This window comes from Oryx dammah, unplaced genomic scaffold (genome assembly GCF_014754425.2).
Source record: "Oryx dammah isolate SB20612 unplaced genomic scaffold, SCBI_Odam_1.1 HiC_scaffold_27, whole genome shotgun sequence".
In the NCBI taxonomy this organism is placed as follows: domain Eukaryota; kingdom Metazoa; phylum Chordata; class Mammalia; order Artiodactyla; family Bovidae; genus Oryx; species Oryx dammah.
In genome coordinates this window covers 18,129,209-18,153,374 of record NW_024070211.1, presented here as the reverse complement: position 1 = coordinate 18,153,374, position 24,166 = coordinate 18,129,209, and the positions used below count along the sequence as shown (strand labels likewise).

At 42.7% G+C, this 24,166-nt stretch overlaps 1 protein-coding gene across 1 annotated transcript in view; it reads right to left on the bottom strand.

Annotated features, from left to right (window-relative positions):
* The window catches only part of DNER (delta/notch like EGF repeat containing), a 390,912-nt gene that overhangs the window by 181,194 nt on the left and 185,552 nt on the right, over nt 1-24,166 (bottom strand). Inside the window, exon 6 of the mRNA XM_040229375.1 lies at nt 8,963-9,108. Coding sequence (XP_040085309.1) covers nt 8,963-9,108 — 146 coding nt within the window. The remainder of the gene's footprint in view (nt 1-8,962; nt 9,109-24,166) is intronic.

The following is a 24,166-nucleotide window of genomic DNA, read 5'->3' as shown; positions in this document are numbered from 1 at the left end:
AGACAAAGCAACCAGTTCAGGTCACTGACGCATTTCTAAGCCCAGCTTAACCAAAAGAATTCAGCTATAGGAAGACCAGAGCTTCCCAGGGCTTGAATCTTTGACTTCCAAGAGTAGGGAGGGAAATCACAGAAAGCCAGGGATCTTCAGAAGCCACCATGCCACGGCTTTGCTCATGCACAAGCCCATACCTCAAGACAGAATTAAGACACTGACTCGTGAAGGAAATGAGAATGGCTTCTGGCCATGATGACAGCCCGATTCTCTTTCCAAACAAAGTCTGAGTAGCTACTAGAGTAGCTCTAGTTTCCAATCTAAACAGCCTAAGGATGCTGGATTCAGAAGGCAGGAACTAGAGATCTCTAAAGAACTTTCTAAGGATGGAGGCCTGACCCCATCTGCCTATCAATATAGACGAGGGTCAATGAACAGGAAAGCTTTGGGATATGGATTGGACCACCTCACTTATCAGCATTTATCTTTTCATTAACTCCCTGTGATCTTGAAATGATTAGCAATAAAATCTTTGAATAAAATATAGTGCCTTTTTGTTTTAGGGAATCAGCAGGAATAGGAAGATGATAAGCACGGCCCTTGAGACCTCTCTTTTCAGAATGATGGTCCATAATTGACTTTTGCATGAGAAGTGCCTGGCTGCCCAACAAAAGGCATCATAATCTAAGTGGTGGGCCTGGAATAAGACTTCTTGTCAACAGCCTCAGGTGAATGCTAGGGAATCCAAAATTTAAAACCAATCCTTTAATTCTGTGGGAAAAGGATGTAATTGGGTAGAAAGGGAACCATAATGAATCAGAGAGGAAAAATGGAAAGAATCTTGTGACAGTTAATTTTATGTGGCAACTTGGCTGGGCCATAGGCCTAGAATTTGATTGAATATTATTCTGAATGGGAGTGAAAGTTGCTCAGTCATGTCTAACTCTTGGCAACACCATGGACTACACAGTTTATGGAATTCTCCAGACCAGAATACTGGAGTGGGCAGTCTTCCCCTTCTCCAAGGAATCTTCACAACCCAAGAATCAAACCCAGGTCTCCCACATTGCAAGCGGATTCTTTATCTGAGCCACAAGGGAAGTCCAAGAATACTGCAGTGGGTAGCCTATCCCTTCTCCAGCAGATCTTCCTGACCCAGGAAGCAAACCAAGGTCTCCTGCATTACAGGCGGATTCTCTATCAATTGAACTATCAGGGAAGAAGAGAAATGAAAGGCAAAGGAGAAAAGGAAAGATATACCCATTTGAATCCAGAGTTCCAAAGAATAGCAAGGAAAGATAAGAAAGCCTTCCTCAGTGATTAGTGCAAAGAAGTAGAGGAAAACAATGCAGTGGGAAAGACAAGAGATCTTTTCAAGAAAATGAGAGACACCAAGGGAACATTTCATGCAAAGATGGGCTCAATAAAGGACAGAAATGGTATGGACCTAACAGAAACAGAAGATATTAAGAAGAGGTGGCAAAAATATACAGAAGAACTGTACAAAATAGATCTTCATGACCCAGATAACTGCAATGGTGTGATCACTCACACTCACCTAGAGCCAGATATCCTGGAATGCAAAGTCAAGCAGGCCTTAGGAAGCATCCCTATGAACAAAGCTAGTGGAGGTGATGGAATTCCAGTGGAGCTATTTCAAATCGTAAAAGATGATGCTATGAAAGTGCTGCACTCAATATGCCAGAAAATCTGGAAAACTCAGCAGTGGCCACAGGACTGGAAAAGGTCAGTTTTCATTCCAATCCCAAAGAAAGGCAATGCCAAAGAATGCTCAAACTACTGCACAATTGCACTCATCTCACACACTAGCAAAGTAATGCTCAAAACTCTCCAAGCCAGGCTACAACAGTACATGAACTGTGAACATCCATACGTTCAACCTGGATTTAGAAAAGGCAGAGGAACCAGAGATCAAAGTGGCAACATCTGTTGGATCATCGACAAAGCAAGAATGATCCAGGAAAACATCTACTTCTGCTTTATCAACTATGCCAAAGCTTTCGACTGTGTGGATCACAACAAACTCAAAAATTCATCAAGAGATGGGAATACCAGACCACCTGACCTGCCTCTTGAGAAATCTGTATGCAGGTCAAGAAGCAACAAGCTTCAGAAGACGGGATTTCCTGGTTCTAAATCAGGAAAGGAGTACATCAAAGCTGTATATTGTCACCATGCTTATTTAACATATATGCAGAATACATCATGTGAAATTCCGGGATGGATGAAGCACAAGCTGGAATCAAGATGGCCAGGAGAAATATCAATGACCTCATGATATGCAGATGACATCACCCTTATGGCAGAAAGTGAAGAAGAACTAAAGAGCCTCTTGATGAAAGTGAAAGAGGAGAGCAAAAAAGTTGACTTAAAGCTCAACATTCAGAAAACTAAGATCATGGCATCCAGTCCCATCACTTCATGGCAAATAGATGGGGAAACAATGGAAACGGTAAGAGACTTTATTTGGGGGGGCTCCAAAATCACTGCAGATGGTGACTACAGCCATGAAATTAAAAGATGCTTGATCTGTGGAAGAAAAGTTATTACAAACCTAGAGAGTATATTAAAAAGTAGAGACATTACTTTGCTGACAAGGTCTGTCTAGTCAAAGCTATGGTTTTTACAGTAGTTACATATGGATGTGACAGTTGGACTATAAAGAGAGCTGAGCACTGAAGAAGTGATGCTTTTGAACTGTGGTGTTGGAGAAGACTCTTGAGAGTCTCTTGGACTGCAAGGAGATCCAACCAGTCAATCCTAAAGGAAATCAGTCCTGAATATTCTTTGGAAGAACAGATGCTGAAGCTGAAACTTCAATACTTTGGTCGCCTGATGCAAAGAACTGACTCATTGCAAAGACCTTGATGCTGGGAAAGATTGAAGGCAGGAGGAGAAGGGGACAACAGAGGATGAGATGCTTGAATGGCATCACCAACTAGATGGACATGAGTTTGAGTAAATTTCGGGAGCTGGTGATAGACAGGGAAGCCTGGAGTACTGCTGTCCATGGGGTCACAAAGAGTCAGAAACAACTGAGTGACTAAACTGAACTGACTCTTCTGAATGTTCCTGTGATGGTGTTTTTGGATGAAATTCTCATTTAAACCAGTGAATTCAGAGTAATGCAGACTGCCCTCCATAATGAGGGTAGGCCTCATCAATCAGTTGAGGCCAGAATGGACCAAAATGCTGACCTTCCCCAGCAAAAGGAATTCTGCCTTCAGACTTCAGATGCAACATGAGCTCTTCCTTGTTCACCTGCAGATTGCCTCTGTAAGAACTGCAACTCTTTACTGAATCTTCAGCCCAGCATCCTCCATTAGATTTTTGATTCTCCAAGACTTCATAATGGTGGAGCCACAATGAACACCGTGAATTAAAAGATGCTTGCTCCTTGGTAGAAAAGCTATGACAAACCTAGACAGCATATTAAAAATAAGAGACACCACTTTACCAACAAAGGTCTGTATACTCAAGCCTATGGTTTTTCTAGTAGTCATGTACCATTGTGAGAATTGAACCATAAAGAAGGCTAAGCACTGAAGAATTGATTGTTTCAAACTGCAGTGCTGGAGAAGACTCTTGAGAGTCCCTTGGACAGCAAGGAGATCAAACAACTCAATCCTCTAGGAAATCAACACTGAATATTCATTGGAAGGGTTGATACTGAAGCTGAAGTTCTAATACTTTGGCCATCTGATGTGAAAATCCAACTCATTGGAAAAGACCCTGATGTTGGGAAAGATTGAGGACAGGAGGGGAAGGGGGCAACAGAGGACGAGATGGTTGGATGGAATCACCAACTCAATGGACATGAGTCTGAGCAAACTCAGGAGATAATGAAGGACAGGGAAGCCTGGTGTGCTGCAATTCATGGGGTCTCAAAGAGTCAGACATGACTTAGTGACTGAACAACAACAACAATGAACCTATTCCTTAAAACAAATTTCTTTAATTGATTGACTTATATATGTGTGTGTTTGTGTGTATATATACATGTACATATATATAATATTCATAAATATTAAAATTACTTAAATTTTCTATCTATATACATCCATGTATAACACAGACACACAGAGAAACATGTGTAGGTATACCCTATTGGTTTTATTTCTCTGGAAAACCCTGATTAGTACACATCTCTTACTCTTGGGAGACAGAGTCATGGAACCTAACTGATCAAAAGAAGGCTAAAGGTCCACATCAGAAAGAGCCGTGGCAGTTACCTTTAAGGTAATTAAAGAATCATCAAATAGACAGCAGCCAATCTTGCGGACAAAGTTCAAGAAGGAATGGTCAACAGCCAAACATGTTTCCATAAAGAGAAGATCAGAATTAACCCTTGTAACAAAAGCAGTTTTCAGAAATAGAGAGCTCCCAGTCTCCCAGTTTGTCTCCCTCTCCCCTTCCCCACCATGTCTACCTGTCCATTCTCAAAGCCTGTGTCTTTTTTCCTACCCAGCAAACAGGTTCATCTGTACCATTTTTCTAGAGTCTACATACATGCATTAATATACGATATTTGTTTCTCTATTTCTGAGTTAGTTCACTCTGTATGACAGACCCTAGGTCCATGCATGTCTCTACAAATGACCCATTGTATTCCTTTCTATGGCTGGGTAATATTCCAGTGTATATATGTGTCATAAGTTTGTTATCCACTCATCTGCCAGCGGACACTTAGGTTGCTTCCCTGTCCTGGCTATGGTGCTGCAGTGAATGCTGGGATGCGTGTGTCTCTTGGAATCACGGTTTTCTCAGGGTATATGCACTGCCATGTGTAAAGTGATAGTTAATGGAAACCTCCTGTATAGCACAGGGGGCTCAGCTCCGTGCTCTGCGATGACCTACATGAGTCTACACAGGTGTCATGGGGGTGTCGAGGGAGGTCCAAGAGGGAGGGGATACGTGCACACATATCTGGGTTGAGAAGATCCCCTGGAGAAGGGAATGGCTACCCACTCCAACGTTCATGCCTAAAGAATTCCATGGACTGAGGAGCCTGGCAGGCTCCATGGGGTCAGAAAGAGTTGGATACGATTGAGCAACTAACACAACATAGTTGATTCACTTCATTGTGCAGCAGAAACTAACACAACACTGTGAAGCAACTATACTCCAAGTTTTAAAAATAGCTCCTAAAAAGCCTCCCCAGGTTGGTGGGATATCTAAGAACAGCAAACAAACGCTTTGTCACAAACCACCCATCACTCGAAATTGTGAAATATTCTCCAGCTAACGCACTTCCAACAAGAGAGAAATGAGTTCCATTATCAAATGAGAATAGTGTGGAAGTAACAGGATTGCTTTTATTTGAATGGATGATCTAACAAAACAGTAGAAAAACGATTAGAAACAATAAAATCAAACCACCAAATACAGTTCTTTTTGTTTTGTATGATGGAATAGATTCTTGCATTAGGTGAAAGGTTGGACTATATAATTTCTAATTTTAAGAAACAATAAAAAGAAAGAATCTCGAGAACGAGTCTTTTATTACTAGCAAACTGCTCCTAAATCTCTTCAACAGCCATGATGACAATCACAGAAAACCACAGGACTCAAATAGACACAGGAAAGAATCTCCACTTTTCCATTCTCACTCCTACCATGGCTCGTTCAGCTTTTGAGGAACAATAAGGCTGGTTTCCAGACATTTCTCTCCAAGATAACAATGTGGTAGGTCTATGAACAACATGGTAATTCCAGCCTGACCAGTTGCTTACAGTCACCAGGGGGTAATTATCGTATCTCAGATGAGATGACTGGTCACAGTTTCCTTAAATTCACTGAAGGTAAATGCAGGCTTTGACAGAATCAACAACACTTTAGAAGCACCTGGTGTGGAACTGGGAGGTGCAGACGGAGGATAGAGGTGTTATCTCTGGGCAGGGCACTCAGAGCTCTTCAAAGGGGCTGGAACCCATAAGAAGCTGTGCTGACATTAGCATGGATTCCAAGGCTTTTGAGTCATTTTTCAAAGAAACAAAGAGCTCTGACATTTGCCAAGTTGCCTGCCAGGTGCTAAATACTCCTACCACCTTTGGAATAAGTCCATTCTAAGCCACCAGGCAGAGCCTCTGAGCTAAATTTTCATGCAGATGAAACCCAAAGGCAGGCCGAATGTCACCAACATGGATGTTTTAAGATAACCTGGCAAATGGTTTTCAGATGAAAAGTGTCCCCAGAAGGGTCACATTATAAGAGAAAGCACTCTATGAGTCCCAGATTCCAAGCACAGCTCTTGGTTCTTCATTGAAGATGTTTCCCTGCCATCCACATGGCTTTTGAGGGCTAATCAGGCTGCAGAATTGGTCACTGGCAATATTAAGAATGAATTTGGTTAGACTTCCCTGGTGGTCTAGTGGTTACAAATCCGCCTTGCAATGCAGGGGACACAGGTTCCTTCTCTGGCCCAGGAACTAAGATTCCACATGCCACAGAGCAACTAAGCCTGCAAACCACAACTAGAGAGTTCATGCAACTCAATAAAAGTTCCTGAGGGCCTCAACTGAGACCCACCTTGCCACATAAATAAAATAAATAAGACTTTTTTTTAAAAGTCTTCTTTTTTTGACGTCCTTTCTCAAGCTTTTATCAAGCATAGTAGAAATGTTTTTGTATATAATATATATATAATAGGTATAAAATATATTTTAGAAAACTTATGCATTTTTGCCTAACTAAAAAATTTATGACATTTTGATTTCACTAGTTTGACTTAGTATGAATAAAATGCTAGATTTCCCATTTAAAAATAGATATGCAATGAGCAACAAAGGTTTACTGTATAGCACAGGGAACTATAGTCAATATCTTGTGATAATCTATACTGGAAAATAATCTCAAAAATAATATATGCATATGAAAGTGAAGTGAAAGTGAAAGTTACTCAGTTATGTTCAACTCTTTGTGACCCCATGACAGTCCATGGAATTCTCCAGGCAAGAATACTGGAATGGGTAGCCTTTCCCTTCTCCAGGGGATATTCCCGACTCAGGGATGAGACCCAGGTCTCCCGCATTGCATATGACTGAATCACCTTCCTTGCAAACCTGAAACACTGTAAGTCAACTAGACTTCAGTAAATATATATTAAAAAGAAGAGTGAATTTGGGGAAGACCCTTGTGTCTCCTCTTTGCAGCCTCACTGGGAAGATCTGATGATTTCCCACCTCGAGAGGCTGGCCTTCCTCAGCCTCTAACCTTCATCTCTTCCAGAACTTCCGTATCAAACAAGCACCCTACTGCTTCCATCACTTCTCACACTTCTGTATTAACTTGGATGGTCACAGAAGAACACTCAATAGCCTTTATTTGTTTATTAATAGAATAAGTGGATAAATAAAGCTTCCCTTCAGAGGTAAAGTCTCTGCCTGCAATGCAGGAAACCTGGGTTTGATCCCTGGGTCAGGAAGATCCCCTGGAGAAGGAAATGACAATGCACTCCAGTACTCTTGCCTGGACAATTCCGTGGGCTACAATCCATGGGGTCGCAAAGAGTCGGACACGACTGAGCAACTTCACTTTCACTTTCAGGATAGAGAAGAAGCAAGTCCAAGCTGGCCAAGAGAGAAGAAAATGGGAACTACAGGGCAGGCTCAGCTTGAGAAAGAACTCTCAGGCTTCCCCGCGTGATCAGATGCTAAAGAGAAGGGGAGACAAGGCTCAAGTCTCGTTTGTTTTTTAAGTTGTTTTTTTTTTTATGTGGACCATTTTTTTAAAGTCTTTATTGAATTTTCTACAATACTGCTTCTGTTTGATGTTTCAGTTTTTTGGCCAGGAGGCATGTGGTATCTTAGCTCCCTCACCAGGGATTGAACCCATATCCCCTGCCTTGGAAGATGAAGTGCTAACCACTGGACCACCAGGGAACCCCAGGACTCACGTCTTCCAGAGCTGATGGCGTTAGTCCACAAAGGCCAGAGTGAATCAGCCTTCTCTCCCTGCCTCCTCCCCATTCCTTCTCTTACTTTTCCCTCACTTTGTAACTCTGTTGTCACCAATGGGGACATGCAAAGTCTCAGGAGGGAATTAGGTCACAACAGGGAAATAGATAACTGTTTTAGCTTTTCTTTATTCTGCTTCTCTTGATTTTGTGACCAGATATGATAATTACTTCTCACAAAATCTCTACTTGATACCAAAGTAAGGGGGTCCAGCACCGCACAATTTCCCAGTATTTACCTGGAAAATTATATGGAAATTTATATATCTGTAAGTTGCATACAAATAATTGAAACCAGAAATTTGGGGATATTTTCAGCAAATGCACTTGCTCTCTCCTCTTTCATTCTGTATACACACACACACAAACACACAACATATATGTGTGTGTATATATATATATGGGCTTCTCTTGGACTACAAGGAGATCAATCCCATCAATCCTAAAGAAAATCAGTCCTGAATATTCATTGGAAGGACCAGCGCTGAAGCTGAAACTCCAATACTTTGGCCACCTGATGCGAGGAATTGACTCATTGGAAAAGACCCTGATGCTAGGAAAGATTGAAGGCAGGAGCGGAAGGGGACGACAGAGGATGACATGGTTGGATGGCATCACCAACAACAGACATGAGTTTGAGCAAACTCTGGGAGCTGGTGATGGACAGGGAAGCCTGGTGTGCTGCGGTCCACGGGGCTGCAAAGAGTTGGACACGACTGAGCGACTGAACTGAAGTGATGGGCTTCCCTGGTGGCTCAGAGGGTAAAGCATCTACCTGCTATGCAGGAGACCAGGATTCAGTCCTTGGGTTGAAAAGATCCCCTAGGGAAGGAAATGGCAATCCACTCCAGTATTCTTGCCTGGAAAATTCCATGGACAGAGGAGCCTAGGGGGCTGCAGTCCATGTATACATATATACATGTGTGTGTGCTTATATGTAAATACACCCTAATGTAAACATGCATTTTCAAAGCTCCCAGCTGTCCCCCTCACCTCTGACGGCTTCGTGGAGCACCTTCCTCTCCCGGAGCACTCCAAGTCGTTTGCACGGCTCTCCCCCGGCAAACAGGTGCTGGTCTTCACCACCACAGTCAACCGCAAAGCCACGATAGATTTAGTAACAGAATCATTCACAAAACCTAAAAGAAAACAGGACAGCAGGAAATGTAAAGCTTGACCAACATTCTTTTGACAAGACTATGGATATAGATTACATAAGAATCAATTCTGGCAAACAAACCAAAATGCAGTAAATCAGGCCAAGGAATAAAGCACGTGGCCAGTGGTCATTCAGACCTCGGGCCGTTAAGGTAGGACATTCTTCCCAAGAATCACAAGGAACGCCTGATACCCAGGACCCCAGGCACTCCGACATCACCTGAGATCCTTTTCCTGCCCTCTAGGGGCCACTCTGTCTGAATTCCAGCCCTGCTTTTGAAGCTGTCTTTTCCCTGGGAGCCACTATCTTGCAACTCCCAGCTCTCCATTCTCTTGGCTACTTTGAGTAGTCCCAAGCACTAAATCTCCCCTGCTATGGGCTTGTCCGAGCAGCTCAGTGCCCTCACAGTAGTATGCAACACGAGACACATTTTACATTGAGTTTATTACTAAATATCTACTTGATCACCAATCTGACTGCATGGTATCAATTTCAACCACTTCAGTATTCTTGCCTTGAGAACCCCATGAACAGTATGAAAAGGCAAAAAAATATGGCATTGTAAGATGAACTCCTCAGGTCAGTAGGTGCCCAATATACTACTGGAGAAGAGTGGAGAAATAACTCCAGAAAGAATGAAGAGACAGAGCCAAAGCAAAAACAACACCCAGTTGTGGATGTGACTGGTGATAGAAGTCTGATGTTGTAAAGAACAATATTGCATAGGAACCTGGAATGTTAGGTCCATGAATCAAGGTAAATTGGAAGTGGTCAAACAGGAGATGGCAAGAATGAACATCAACATTTTAAGAATCAGCAAACTAAAATGGACTCAAATGGGCAAATTTAATTAAGATGATTAATATATCTACTACTGTGGACAAGAATCCCTTAGAAAAAATGGAGTAGCACTCATATTCAATGAAAGAGTCCAAAATACAGTACTTGGATGCAATCTCAAAAACGACAGAATGATCTCTGTTCGTTTCCAAGGCAAACCATTCAGTATCACAGTAATCCAAGTCTATGCCTCAACCACTAATGCCAAAGAAGCTGAAGTTGAATGGTTCTATAAAGATCTACAAGACTTTCTAGAACTAACACCCAAAAAATATGTTCTTTTCATCATAGGGGACTGGAATGCAAAAGTAGGAAGTTAAGAGATACCTGGAGTAACAGGCAACTTTGGCCTTAGAGTACAAAATGAAGCAGGGCAAAGGCTAACAGAGTTTTGCCAAGAGAACGCACTGGTTATAGCAAACACCCTCTTTCAACAACACAAGAGATGACTCTATACATGGACATCACCAGATGGTCAATACCGAAATCAGATTGATTATATTCTTTGCAGCCTAAGATAGAGAAGCTCTATACAGTTAACAAAAACAAGACCAGGAGCTGACTGTGGCTCAGATCATGAACTCCTTATTGCAAAATGTGGTTTTAACCATCTAATAAACCAGGACCAATCATAGCTGAATGCTGATTGCAAAAGCAATAATATGTCATAATTATCACTGAATGATGATCTTTATGTCAAGTATAGCTATCTGTACATAGTAGATAGAAATAAATGTCAAATAAATAATAACCTCCAACTGGAATAAGGAAATAATACTGTGAGGGCTATGCATCAACAAGATAATTATTTTGCAAGGACTGATGCTGAAGCTGAAGCTTCAATACACTGGCCACTTGATGTGAAGAGCTGATGCATTGGAAGAGACACTGATGCTGGGAAAGATTGAGAACAGGAGCAGAAGGGGCAGACAGAAGATGAGATGGTTGGATGGCACCATGGACTCACTGGACATGAGTCTAAACAAATCCCAGGAGATAGTGAAGGACATGGATCCTGGCATGCTGCTGTTTATGGGGTCACAAAGAATCGGACATGACTTAGAGACTGAACAACAACAAAGACAGTGTACCTTTTTCTAGTAAGAATATTCATTTGTTTAGGAATAATTTTTAATTTCAAAATGAACAACTTATAATTAACACCTTCATCACCCAGAAGAAAGATTCCTGCATTACCCAGAAAAGATGCTTAAGACAGGGGAGTAGAAATGATTCTAGACAGCCATGTCTCTCTAAATCCCCAATTTTCTCATGTAAGTAAAGATAGCAACCCCTGAAGAGGGTAACCATAGAATTTATCATCAAAACTGGGCTCTTTTAACATCAAAAAAGGATGCTTTTTATGGTGACAGTTGGACATATGCAGACAGTGAGGCTGTCTGACAGGCTCACCTCCTGCTTCTTGAACCCTGAAAAGCATCTATAAACAACAAATCTGCAAAAGGCAAAGCACTATGGTAGTGCAAGGATGTTTTCAACAGGCAAAGATGGGTTCAAAACAGCAGCAGAAAATTTAACTCCATTCACAAGCATCAAGGTTATCTTGGGAAATTGACTCAAGTTGCAGTAGAGACCCACCTCAACTTCAAGTCTGTAATTAGGAGCCAGTCAAGCTGGACATGGCAAGTCGGGAGGAGTACTTTTTACATCCACAGAGAACTATTTGCTCTCTTCCTAAGATTTCCTATTGAAAACTTTATGGTAAATCGGCTTTGGAACAGAAGGCGAAGGACAGTTTAGGCAAACACACCAGAGTTTCTACTTCTTGGCCGTGGCCCTGCATCCTACAGACACTGCACCCCTCCTCCTCACGTGCCTTCACACGCCCTGATCACCCCAACTCTGCAAACATTCCCACAGCACCTCTACCTGGAATACGCCGCCTCCTGCTGTCATCATAGCTCGGATTCCACCCCATCCCACCTTTAGCACTAGTACCGCCTGGGCTTCCTAGATGGCACTAATGGTAAAGAACCCCTCTGCCAGTGCAGGAGTAAGAGACTCGGGTTCAATCCCTGGGTTGGGAAGATCCCCTGGAGGAGGGCACAGCAACCCACTCCAGTGTTCTCGCCTGGAGAATCCCATGGACAGAGGAGCCTGGCAGGCTACAATCTATGGGGTCACAAAGAGTCAGACACAGCTGAGAGACTAACACACACATCTTATTCACGAGCAATAGCCCCGTCCTTCCCCAGCTGCACAATGCCAATCCACACTGTTATATGAAGGTCTCTGATTATTTTATGTCCTGGACGATTACCTATCCAACTGCCCTTACTGAAACTTCCTTGAGGGCAAGGGACAAGTCTCAGGGAGGTGGCAAATAGTAATTCAGGATATAGGACCAGCACAGCACAGTCAAATCCCAAAGAGGATTTTCCAGAATGTGTTGTCAATCTGAGTGCACTTGGAAGAACAGCCATTATTAGAATACACAAATTCCAGCTTACTAAAAAAAAATTCCTCATCAACTTTGATAGACAAATAGAATCTGGAACAACACAGTGGAGCTACCAGAAATCTTATTCTACAAGACATTTTACCCACAAAATAATGGAGGTAAAAATCAGATAGTAATTAAAAATGTATTTGCCCATCTCTCTGCTTTGTTCTCTAGTTTCACATCAAATTACCTAAAAAATCTACATCATCTGTCCCCTTCATAAGCATTTAGATCACAGAATGTCCTCTAATTGTCCAGAAGATGCATCTCTTCAATGGTTATTTTAAAAATTCTCTTCAACAATTTACTAAGCCAGTAAAAATGTAAATGAGTGAGCAGTTTAAATGAATGCACAATATGGCTTTCTAAATAGTTTGTTTTCATTTTCTCAGCGAATATTTCTTACACTCACTTCTACAAACCAGGCATCGTACAGGATTTTAAGGCTACAGGGAGGGGTCACCCTTGGTTTGTGCTACTCCAAACTTTCAGAGAGCAGTGGTCCTTCACTAGTTTTTGCTTTGTTTGGTCTTTGGAGTATAACTGTGTTACAGTGTTGTGTTAAGTTTCTGTTGCACAACGGAGTGAATCAGCTATGCGTATATATGTGCTCCCTTCCTCCTGAGCCTCCCTCTCCCCTCCCCACATCCCACCCGTCTAGGTCGCCACAGAGCACCGAGCTGAGCTCCTCGTGCTTACAGAAGGTTTCCTCTCTTCCCCTATTCCACACGTGGTAATGTATATATGTCAGTCCTAATCTCTCAGTTTGTCTCTCCTTGCCCTTCCTCCCCCATGTCACGCATCCGTTCCCTGTGTTGTGTCTCTATTTCTGCCTGCAAATAGGTTCATCTGTTCCATTTTTTTAGATTCCACATATATGAGTTAATAATATTTGTTCTTCTCTGACCTACTTCACTCTGTAAGACAGACTCATAGTCCATCGACTTCTCTACAAATGACCCAATTTTGTTCCTCCATTGTATATATATACTACAACTTCTTTATCCATTCATCCATCAATGGACTGCTTCCATGTCCTGGCTACTGTGAATAGTGCTTCAGTGAACATTGGGGTACGTGTGTCTTTTTGAATTATGATCCTTAACTAGGTTGAAACCAGATGCTTCACAATTTTGCAGGGGATTTTTCCAAGTACCTATTTGCAGGCTCCAACACAAATGACTCAGTAGCAATAGTCTGGGCTAGGCCCCTGTAGGCATGTGTTTTAAAAAGACTTCCTAAGTAATCTGGACATATGCTTCCACTTAAGAACCACTGGTCCAATAGAAAAACTAATCTAAGTCACATAAGTAGTGTTCATGTGAAGGTAACAATCACCTTGAATTAGAGACACACATGTGAGCCTCTTGAAAGCACATTTTACACATCGATTTTTGAAAGTCTACACAACTCTGTGAATATTTAGGCCATATTCCCTGACTCATCACAGTCTCTGAACTTCCCCGAGACAACTTTGATACAAGTTTCTCTATTAGCTTTATTTGCTTAATACGCCTGAGTATTTTGATCTTCAAATCCCTCAGTAAACTATTAAAGAAATCAGTCTTTACAGCAGAGTGTCACACACTCCTCCATCATTTCTGATCATGTCACCTAATCCCCAAAAGTGAGTCCGCAGCATAACAAGCATGTTATTTTCAGCAGTCACTCTTCACACGGGGAAAACAGTGCCCAGCAGCTCCTTCGAGGTCTGTTACTTCAGTAAGTTGCTTGCACCTCACATCTAAGTGGGAAATGCTTGGAGCTCCTCCTACTGAAAAGAGTGCATGCGTGCATGCCGAGTCTCTTCAGTCACCTCCGACTCTTTGCGACCCCGTGGACTGTAGCCCTCCAGGTTCCTCTGTCCCTGGAATTTTCCAGGCAAGAATGCTGGAGTGGGTTGTCACTTACTTCTCCAGGGGATCTTCCCCACCCAGAGGTCGAGCCCGCACCTCCTGCCTCTTCTGCACTGCAGGCAGATTCTTTACTGCTGAGCCACTGGGGAAGCCCACTGAAAAGTAATCCCATCCAGGTTAAGTTTCCTCGAAGCACAGCGGGGTTAAAGCAAAGTAGCCCTCAGGAGAGCCCACATGCCAGGAGCAGGCAGTGTGCTCTGGGGTCTTTTCAAAAACTGGAGAACTGGTGCCACATGGGGGGCTATGAAGTTGCTCAGGCAAAAGCCTGGCTCACATTAAAAGCAGGAATCTGAATAAATCAGAATTCACTTTTTGAGAAAAGAAGTTCTTCGGGGCTTTATGGGTGACCACTGGAGAGCTGCTGAAAAGACAATGTGACTTCTTTGACTCAGCCCTCAAACAATGGCACTTCTAACACGCTTGTAAGAAATGTCAAGCAAATGGTCATGAATTTTCTTTCTTCCTTAATCGTATGAAATCAATATATGTAACATAATTCTTGAGACAGGCCTGGATAGAAAGGCTTGTCCTTATATTCAGAATTCCAAGATCTGTGGACCAACTGATCAACTAAAGACAAAAACTGGCAAAGTCAGAGTAAGGGTGACTCCCCGGTTCTGTCTGCAGAGCTGCTTGAGAATGAGCTTGTGTCAACACCTGTGCCTTCTACGGTCTTTTCAAAAACTGGAGAACTGATGACACATGGGAGGCTATGAAGTTGCTCAGGTAAAAGTCTGGCTTAAACTAAAAGCAAGAAAGAAGGCTAGAAAGAGTATAAATATAAAAGGGAAAGAAAAAAGAAAAGAGGAAGGAAAAGAAGAGATGGAGGGGCGGAAGAAGGAAGACTGAAAAAGCAAAGCAAAGCAGGAGATAGAAACTTCATGACACACAGTAAAAGGAGACACTCAAGGAAAGGAGAAGTGGAGAAAAGGAAATGAAGGCTTTCTGGCAAAAGTTTCAGGGGTTCTCCCACCTTTTGTCAAGGAAGAATATCTCATCATTTTCTCACGTTTGTGGCCTTAGATTCCTTCATTCTGACCACAAGGCATGTAAAATTAGAGTTCTCTGAAAATCTTCATGGGTAAACATTTGTTTGAATCGTAACTGTGTTCAATCCAAGTCTATGATTCTGATTATGAGGCCAAAGTGCTGAGTCCCTCTAAGAGGAGAAATTGTGCATCCTGTGTGCGTAACCCAACTGTGAGGTGGGGAGGGGTGAAAGGCTGAACAGGACAGAGGGAGAGTTAAAATCACTCAGCAGATGATGTCTGAGCTCCAGACAGGAGGCAGCATTTAGGCTGAGCCCTGAAGGCTGAGAAACAGCCAGTGAAGCAAGCTGAGGACATCATCAGATGGATGAGGAGGTCAGTGTGCCAAGGGCCAGTGCCCAGATGAGGATACAGAGGCAGGAGGGGCTAGATCAGAGGGGATCTCGTGGGCCTTAGTCTGATGAGCACGCACTAAAGAGTGTGGAAAACACAAGCTTTATGCTTTTTCTTTTTTTAAATAAATTTATTTTTAATTGGATGATAATAGCTTTACAATATTGTATTGGTTTCTGCCATACATCCACATGAATCGGCCATAGGTACACCAATGTCCCTTACCTCTTCAATCTCCCTGCCACCTCTTGCCCTATCCCACCCCTCTAGGTTGTCATAGAGCACCAAGTTTGAGCTCCCTGCATCACACAGCGAATCCCACTGGCTCTATATTTCAGGAAAGATCTATTTAAGGAATGATTGAGGGCAGAGGGAGAAGAGGACCTCAGAGGGTGAGACGGTTGGATGGCATTACCAGTGCAATGCACATGAACTTAGGCAAACTTCGAGAGATGACGAGGGACAGGGAGGCCTGGCATGCTGCAGTCCATGGGGTCACAAACAGTCGGACACAACTGGGCGACTGAACAACAACATCTGTTTTTACATATGGCAATGTATATGTTTCAACGCTACCCATTCAATTTGTCTCTCCCTCTCCCTCCCCCACTGGGTTTACAAGTCTGTTCTTTTTCAAAGATTGCATTTTGGAGGAAGAACCAAGACTTTCGTCTGGATTGGATGAGGGAAAAGAAGAAATCATACATAGTATAGCAACCTCATGTGCAGTGGTGCTGGCCAGTGACGAGAATTTCCACTGTGTACAGATTAAGTTTGAGTTTTCCCCATCCATCCCCATCCCACCAAAAGGAACAGCCAAGGTGGTGGTCCAACATAGGACATGAGTAGTTAGAAACGTCAGGGCTGAAGATTTACAATCGGCCCTCATCTGAATGAGGGGGATTCTAAACCACTGGGAAAAAGTGAACTTCTGGAGAAAAGAGAGAGACCAGAGCCCAGAACCAAGTTTTACAGACCAATATTGACAATATAAACTTGCTGTTACGTTTATAGGCGTCCCTGGTGGCTCGGATGGTAAAGAATCTGCTTGCAACGCAAGAGACCGGGTTCAGTCCCTGGGTCAGGAAAGATCCCGTGGAGAAGGGAATGGTTATAAATAGCTATCAGACCAGACCAGAATCATATTAGAAAATTTTATTGAAATAAATAACTACATGACTTTTCCACAGTGGTATCAATAAGAAAAGATTCCTGCACCATGAAAGAGATAAAGGAGGACACTGGGTCCATGACAAAGAAAACTATCTCAGGAGTTGTTGTTTAGTCACTATGTCATGTCCAACTCTTTTGTGACCCATGGACTGTAGCCCACCAGGCTCCTCCGTCCATGGGATTCTCCAGGCAAGAGTACTGGAGTGGGTTGCCATTTCCTTCTCCAGGGGAGCTTCCCCACCCAGGGATCGAATCTGTGTCTCCTGTTTGGCAGGCAGATTCTTTACCACTGAGAGTGATTTCCCTAAGGAGTTTTAAAAACAACAATGAAGGAAAACTCTCCTTCATTACCTTGGGGTCTGTGAACACTCCCTAGTAACTAGTTACAATGACAGATAAAAATTGGGTTTCCTTCTCCCCACGCCCCCAACTCTTGCACAGACATACACAAACACTCTGTCCTACCCATGGCCCCACACTGCACTCATTAGTACAGTAATAAAATGTCCTGCCATCATTATGGTCCTTTCAAAACAGTGACTTTGCCAAACTCACTCCCCTGGTGCCAATGAGAAGTTGAGAACAACTGAAAGGGGGGCCCTGTCATTACTTCTGGAATGGAATGGGCCCTCATCAGTTAGCACACACGAGAGGGCTGGCTCCAGGCCATTAACTGTTTATTTTACCACTCGTCTTCTTCAATATTAACACCAAAGAGTCTCAAATGGACTTTGTAGTAAATACCTCATTGGGATTAAGAGCAAATGAGATTTGCATTTCTCACTTCAGTGGTTTGGCTATAAAGACCGTTTTCTTTCCTGTTAAAGGGAATGTACACATGCAAAATAAAAACTCTAACCATAAGTACGTGAGCAGTAGGTGCTGGAAACAGATGGCTGAGTTTTCCTATTAAGACTTGGCGAATCACTAGGCACAAAACTATAGCCTATAAAAACTATTCACAGTCCTGGAAGTCCCATGGCTGGCACCGGATAGGCATGAAAGGTTTAAAATATCACAGCTTTCAGCTTCAGCTGGAGACCCAGGGCTTCTACAGTAACTTGGGCCTTGGGAAGGCAAACACCTCCAGTTCCCACAATTCGATCCGCAGAAGCAGGAATGAGATGGCGTCTCTGCGCCAGCTCTTTAAGAAGGTGGGCTGAAGGCTAGTGCAAAGCTTAATAAGCTGGTCAGGATCCCTGTTAATTTGTGACTCAATACCTGGGGTTGAGAGGCAAAACCTGAGAGATAAATCACCTTTTGACAGTATCTGGCCAGAGACAAGAAGAGAGCTTGATGCAGGGTACAAACTTGAACCAAGACCAGGTCCAGGGTGGCATGATGCTACAATAAGATTTACGAATATACTTCCTGCTATAGGAACACAGCTCTCCTTCCATGGCATGTATGCAGAATGCAGTCAGACCATGCGCTAAGCAGGGAAAGTGAAGGAGTACTGAAGAGCTGTCACTACCCTCCAAGTACAAACACAGTGATGCCTCATTCGCTGGAGAACCTACCTGGCCAGTCTGACCATCCTGACTTTATTCTTTTTATCTTTTCTAAACAAGGCTTTCTTTGGATTTCCTTGTGAAAGTTTATGTTCTGTTGTTGTTCATTTCCTTGTCTGCTTGCTTTTAAGCTCTGTTGCTTGCAGCAGTAAATTGCTTTTTGAAAAAATCACCTGTTCAGAATATCCCATTTTCTGGGGGTTCCTGAGTCAGGTATGGTCAAAAGTGCTTTCTGAATTAGAGACAAACACAACAGCCCATAATAGCAACAATCCAAGTACTGTCAGCACTGTCACTGATCTAAGTCATCAGGTGGACTCCACCTAGCCAGACTAGGAAAAATATATATTAAGCATATCATTTGCTCCAAAGGGAAAAAGCCATTAGAAAGATAATGGGAACATATCATAGGGAAAAAATACAATTAGCTTGCTACACCCTACATAGAGATTGGTTTATTCTCCACAAATCTTACCATCACACACTGAAGTGAAAGTGTTAGTTGCTCAGTTGTGTCTGACCTCATGGACTGTAGCCTGTCAGACTCCTCTGTCCATGGAATTCTCCAGGCCAGAATACTAGAGTGGGAAGCCATTCCCTTCTCCAGAGGATCTTCCTGACCCAGGGATCGAACCCAGGTCTCCTGCATTGCAGGCGGATCTTTTACCACCTGAGCCCCCAGGGAAGCTCCCCTGTCACAATGGAGCAACCTTAACAAGCACCTCCTGACCTGGCCAATATGTTAGCAGCACCATCTCCCTATTCACCCTGCAGGGAAACCTGAACATTCAATATGGACATACAGGCTGAAAAAATGAACAAAAAGGTTTAGATTAAGAGTTCTCAGGTTGACATTCTACACTTTCTCAAAAGAAGTATCTGTCCCACAGTAAAGGGTTAGTAGCTCGGAGTGCTATAATTTTGTTCAATTTTTTCAAGGTGTTCACCCTACCACACTCCTTTCTCCACTAATATTAGACTGAATCATTGGTCCTGAGTAAGACCTGAGTGTTTGAATCATGGGAGGTTGCCCATTGGTAACCATTCTCCCCATGTTCAATAATAAAGTTGGGAACTGTTGCTGGGAACAACAGAGCCACCCAGCCTCTCCTCAGTGACATGGGGACAGGCTGTGTGGCACTTCTGTGTGTTGCATTTATGAAGATTAAGCAAGTGCTCCCTTTGTCCTTCCCCACTTCCCAGTGGCTGATACACCGAAGCAATGGTGACATCCAGGGCAGCCGGTTTAAATCCAGAGATGGGATCTGTGTGCTGAGGCTCCAGGACTGCCCTCCACCCTGGACCAGACACCTCTAGATTGTAACAGGACACCTAGAAATGGAGCAGGACCCTGTGGTCCTCCCCTCTGCCCATCATGTCCTCTGTCTGTAGAAAACTTTTAGCCAAAGACTAAGTTTGATCAGAGAAGTGAGACAATGCATAAGCAACGGAAACTAGTCAAGCAAACAAACAAAAATAACAATAGTTTGGTCATTAAACAAAATCAAGGACCTTTAGCTCCTCTAAATGGCAACCCACTCCAGTATTCTTGCCTGGAGAATCCCAGGGACAGAGGAGCCTAGTGGGCTGCCGTCCATGGGGTCGCACAGAGTCAGACACAACTGAAGCGACACAGCAGCAGCAAGGGCTATAAATAATATTCAGAGCCATACCCTGCAAGCTGTCTTATAGATACTGAAACCCCCACCAAGTGGGAAAACTTAACTACTTGGTGATCAGAAAGCAGCCATGACATGAGCTGCCACAATTCTGAGAATTGGCCTCAAAGAAATGGGAACAAACCGACCCGGGAACTGAAGATTAACTATACTTAAACAAGCAAGTTGATTCTGGTCAGACCACCAATGACTAATTTTAAGATGACCGTCAGAGCTGTGTTGTTGGTGCAGGTACCCCCTCCCTCTGTCTATACACCCCTGAAACTCCCCTTGAAAAATCTCTTCTCCACTGACTGTCGGGGGGGAATCAGCCTTTGGACAGGAATCTGCCCTCACCATCCTCTCCGCACCCTCTACCCCTTCATCACCCCTCCCCTGCCCTGTTTGCCAGCCTCCAAAATAAAGTGAACGTTCCTTTTCACTCTTAATGGGCTTTAAAGCAGCAAGCAATCAGATCACATTTTCAGAAATATGAGGGAGAAATTAACTTGTAATTTAAGCACTATATTCGAGATCTCCATTACAATGGCTTAGCTTGCACCCTGACCAACACAGGCCTGCAAAGGAACCACATCAAACTCCTTCTCCTGTGCTATATCCCCCACTTCTGCCACTTGATGTAGAATGAATCACTGTTTAGCTACTACTTAGCATTCCAAATTCACAAAATACTAACTCCATCACTTTCCCCTCTTCTTCTTCTTCCTTATTATTTACAAAGTAGTGTTGGCCATCAAATTGGCTCAGCTTATATCAGACACAAGAGGACTGGAAGGGAATTAAGCAATAGCTTAGGAAAAATACTTAATATTATTGCGCTGCCTTTTCTAAATCCAGTTTGAACATCTGGAAGTTCTCAGTTCACGTACTGTTGAAGCCTAGCTTGGAGAATTTGCAGCATTACTTTGCTAGCTGTGAGATGAGTGCAGTTGTGAGGGCCATGCTCAGTAAATCTTTAATCCAATTGTCTGATGATGGGTGGAGCTTTGCTCCCTCCCTGTTAGTTGGTTGTCCTGAGCTTCTTATTGCAAAATTCAGGCTTAAATTGAAAAAAGTACGGGAAAAAAAACACTAGGTCATTCAGGTATGACCTAAATCAAATCCCTTATGACTATATAGTGGAAGTGACAGATGGATTCCAAGGATTAGATCTGATAGACAGAGTGCCTGAAAAACTATAGACAGAGGTTTATAACACTGAACAGGAGATGATGACCAAAACCATCACCAAGAAAAAGAAATGCAAGAAGGCAAAGTGGTTGTCTGAGGAGGCCTTACAAATAGCTAAGAAAAGAAGAGAAGAGAAAGGCAAATGAGAAATGGAAAGATGTACCCAATTGAATGCAGAGTTCCAGAGAATAGCAAGGTGAGATAAGAAAGCTTTCCTAAGTGATCAATGCAAAGAAATAAAGGAAAGCAACAGAATGGGAAAGACTAGACATCTCTTCAAGAAAACTGGAGATACCAAGGAAACATATGATACAAAGATGAGCACAATAAAGGACAGAAATGGCAAGGACCTAACAGAACCAGAAAAGATAAAGAAAAGGTGGCAAAAATACATAGAAGAACTATACAAAAAAGGTCTTAATGACCCGGATAATCATGATGGTGTGGCTATTCACCTAGAGTCACATATCTTAGAATGTAAAGTTAAATGGCCCTCAGGAAGCATTCCTACAGAGAAAGCTAGTGGAGGTGATGGAATTCCAGATGATCTATTTAAAAACCTAAAAGATGATGCTGTTAAAGTGCTGCACACAACATGCTAGCAAATTTGGAAAACTCAGCAGTGGCCACAGGACTGTAAAAAGTCAGTTTTCATTTCAATCTCAATGAAAAGCAACGCCAAATAATGTTCAAACTACTGCACAATTGCACTCATTTCACATGTCAGCAAGGTAAAGCTCAAAATCCTTCAAGCTAGGCTTCAACACTACATGAACTGAAAACTTTCAGATGTATAAGCTGGATTTAGCAAAGGCAGAGGAACCAGAAATCAAATTGCCAACATCTGTTAGATCACAGAAAAATCAAGGGAATTAAAAAAAATACATCTACTTCTGCTTCACTGACTACACTAAAGCCTTTGACTGTGTAGATCACAACAAACTGTAGAAAATTCTCAAAGAGATGTATTAATACCGGATCAACTTACCTCTCTCCTAAGAAATGTGTATGCAGATTAAGAAGCAACAGTTAGAACCTTACATGGAACAATGGACTGGTTCAAAATTGGTAAAGGAGTACGATAAAGCTGTATATTGTCACCCTGCTTATTTAATTTATATGCAGAGTACATCATTTGAAATGCCATGCTGGATGAATCACAAGCTGGAATCAAGATTGCTGGGAGAAATATCAACAACCTCAGATATGCAGATGATGCCACTCTAATGGCAGAGAGCAAAGAAAAACTAAAGAGCCTCTTGATGAGGGTGAAAGAGGAGAGTGAAAAAGCTGGCTTAAAACTCAACATTCAAAAAACTAAGATCATGGTATCAGGTCCCATCACTTCATGGCAAATAGCAGGGGAAAATGTGGAAACAGTGACAGATTATTTTCTTGGGCTCCGAAATCACTGTAGATGGTGACTGCAGCCATGAAATTAAAAGACACTTACTCTTTGGAAGGAGAGCAATGACAAACCTAGATAGCATATCCAAAATCACAGACAACACTTTGCCAACAAAGGTCCATTTAGTCAAAGCTATAATTTTTCCAGTAGTCATATACGAATATGAAAGTTGGTGCATAAAGAAGGCTGAGCTATTATTTTTCCAGTAGTCATATACAAATATGAAAGTTGGATCATAAAGAAGGCTGAGTGCCACAGAATAGATGCTTTCAAATTGTGGTGCTGGAGAAGACTCTTGAGAGCCCTTTGGACAGCAAAGCAATCAAAAAAGTTAATCCTAAAGGAAATCAACCCTGAATATTCACTGGAAGGACTGATACTGAAGCTGAAGCTCAATACTTTGGCCACCTGATGTGAAGAACTGACTCATTGGAAAAGACCCTGATGCTGGGAAAGATTGAGGGCAGGAGGAAGAGGAGACGACAGAGGATGAAATGGTTGGATGGCATCACCGACTCAATGAACCTGAGTGTGAGCAATCTCCAGGAGATCATGAAGGACAGGGAAGACTGGCATGCTGCAGTCCATGGGGTCACAAAGAATCAAATACTTTTTAGTGACTGAATAACAACAACAACTCTGACTTTGGGAGAGTTATCTACCTCTTTCTCGCCTTGGATTCCTTCTCTGTGAAGTAGAATAATAGCACTACCTATTTCTTTCTGTGGTTCTTATGATTAAAGATCTTAATACATGCAAAGCTTTTAAAACATTGAAGCCTATTAAAAGGACTCTATAAATCATCATCATTATCATCATCCCCACCATTGTTAGCATGGGTTGCTACAGCAGAATAGCATAAGCAGGGTGGCTTAAAAAATCAACATTTACTTCTTGCAGTTCTGGAGACTACAAGTCTGAGATCAGGGTGCCAGCTTGCTCAGGTTCTTGATAAGAACCCTCTTCCTGGTTTACAGATAGCTGCTCTTTCTCTGTGTCCTTCTATGGTGAAGAGAATTGTTGGTTTCTTTCTCTCCTTATCAGGCACTCTTCTTATAATGAGGGCTCCACCCTCATGACTTAATCTAACCATAATCACCTCCCAAAGTCTCCACTTCCAGATACCATTTATTGGGGGTGAGGATTTCAACATATAAGTTTGGGAGGGGATGGACAAACATTCAGTCCCTGGTAGTCAACATTACCATCATCACCATCATCACCTCCATCACCACCACCACAATCGCCATCGCCATCACTACCATTGTTACCACCATCACCACTATCATCACCACCACCAACACCAACACCACAATCACCACCATCACTGCTACTATTACCACCATCATTATCATCACCTCCATCACCACCACTGTCATCACTATCATCACCTCCATCACTACCTCCACAACCACTATGACCATCACTACCATTGTTACCATCACCACCACCACCACCACCACCATCATTACCATCACCTCCATCACCACCACCA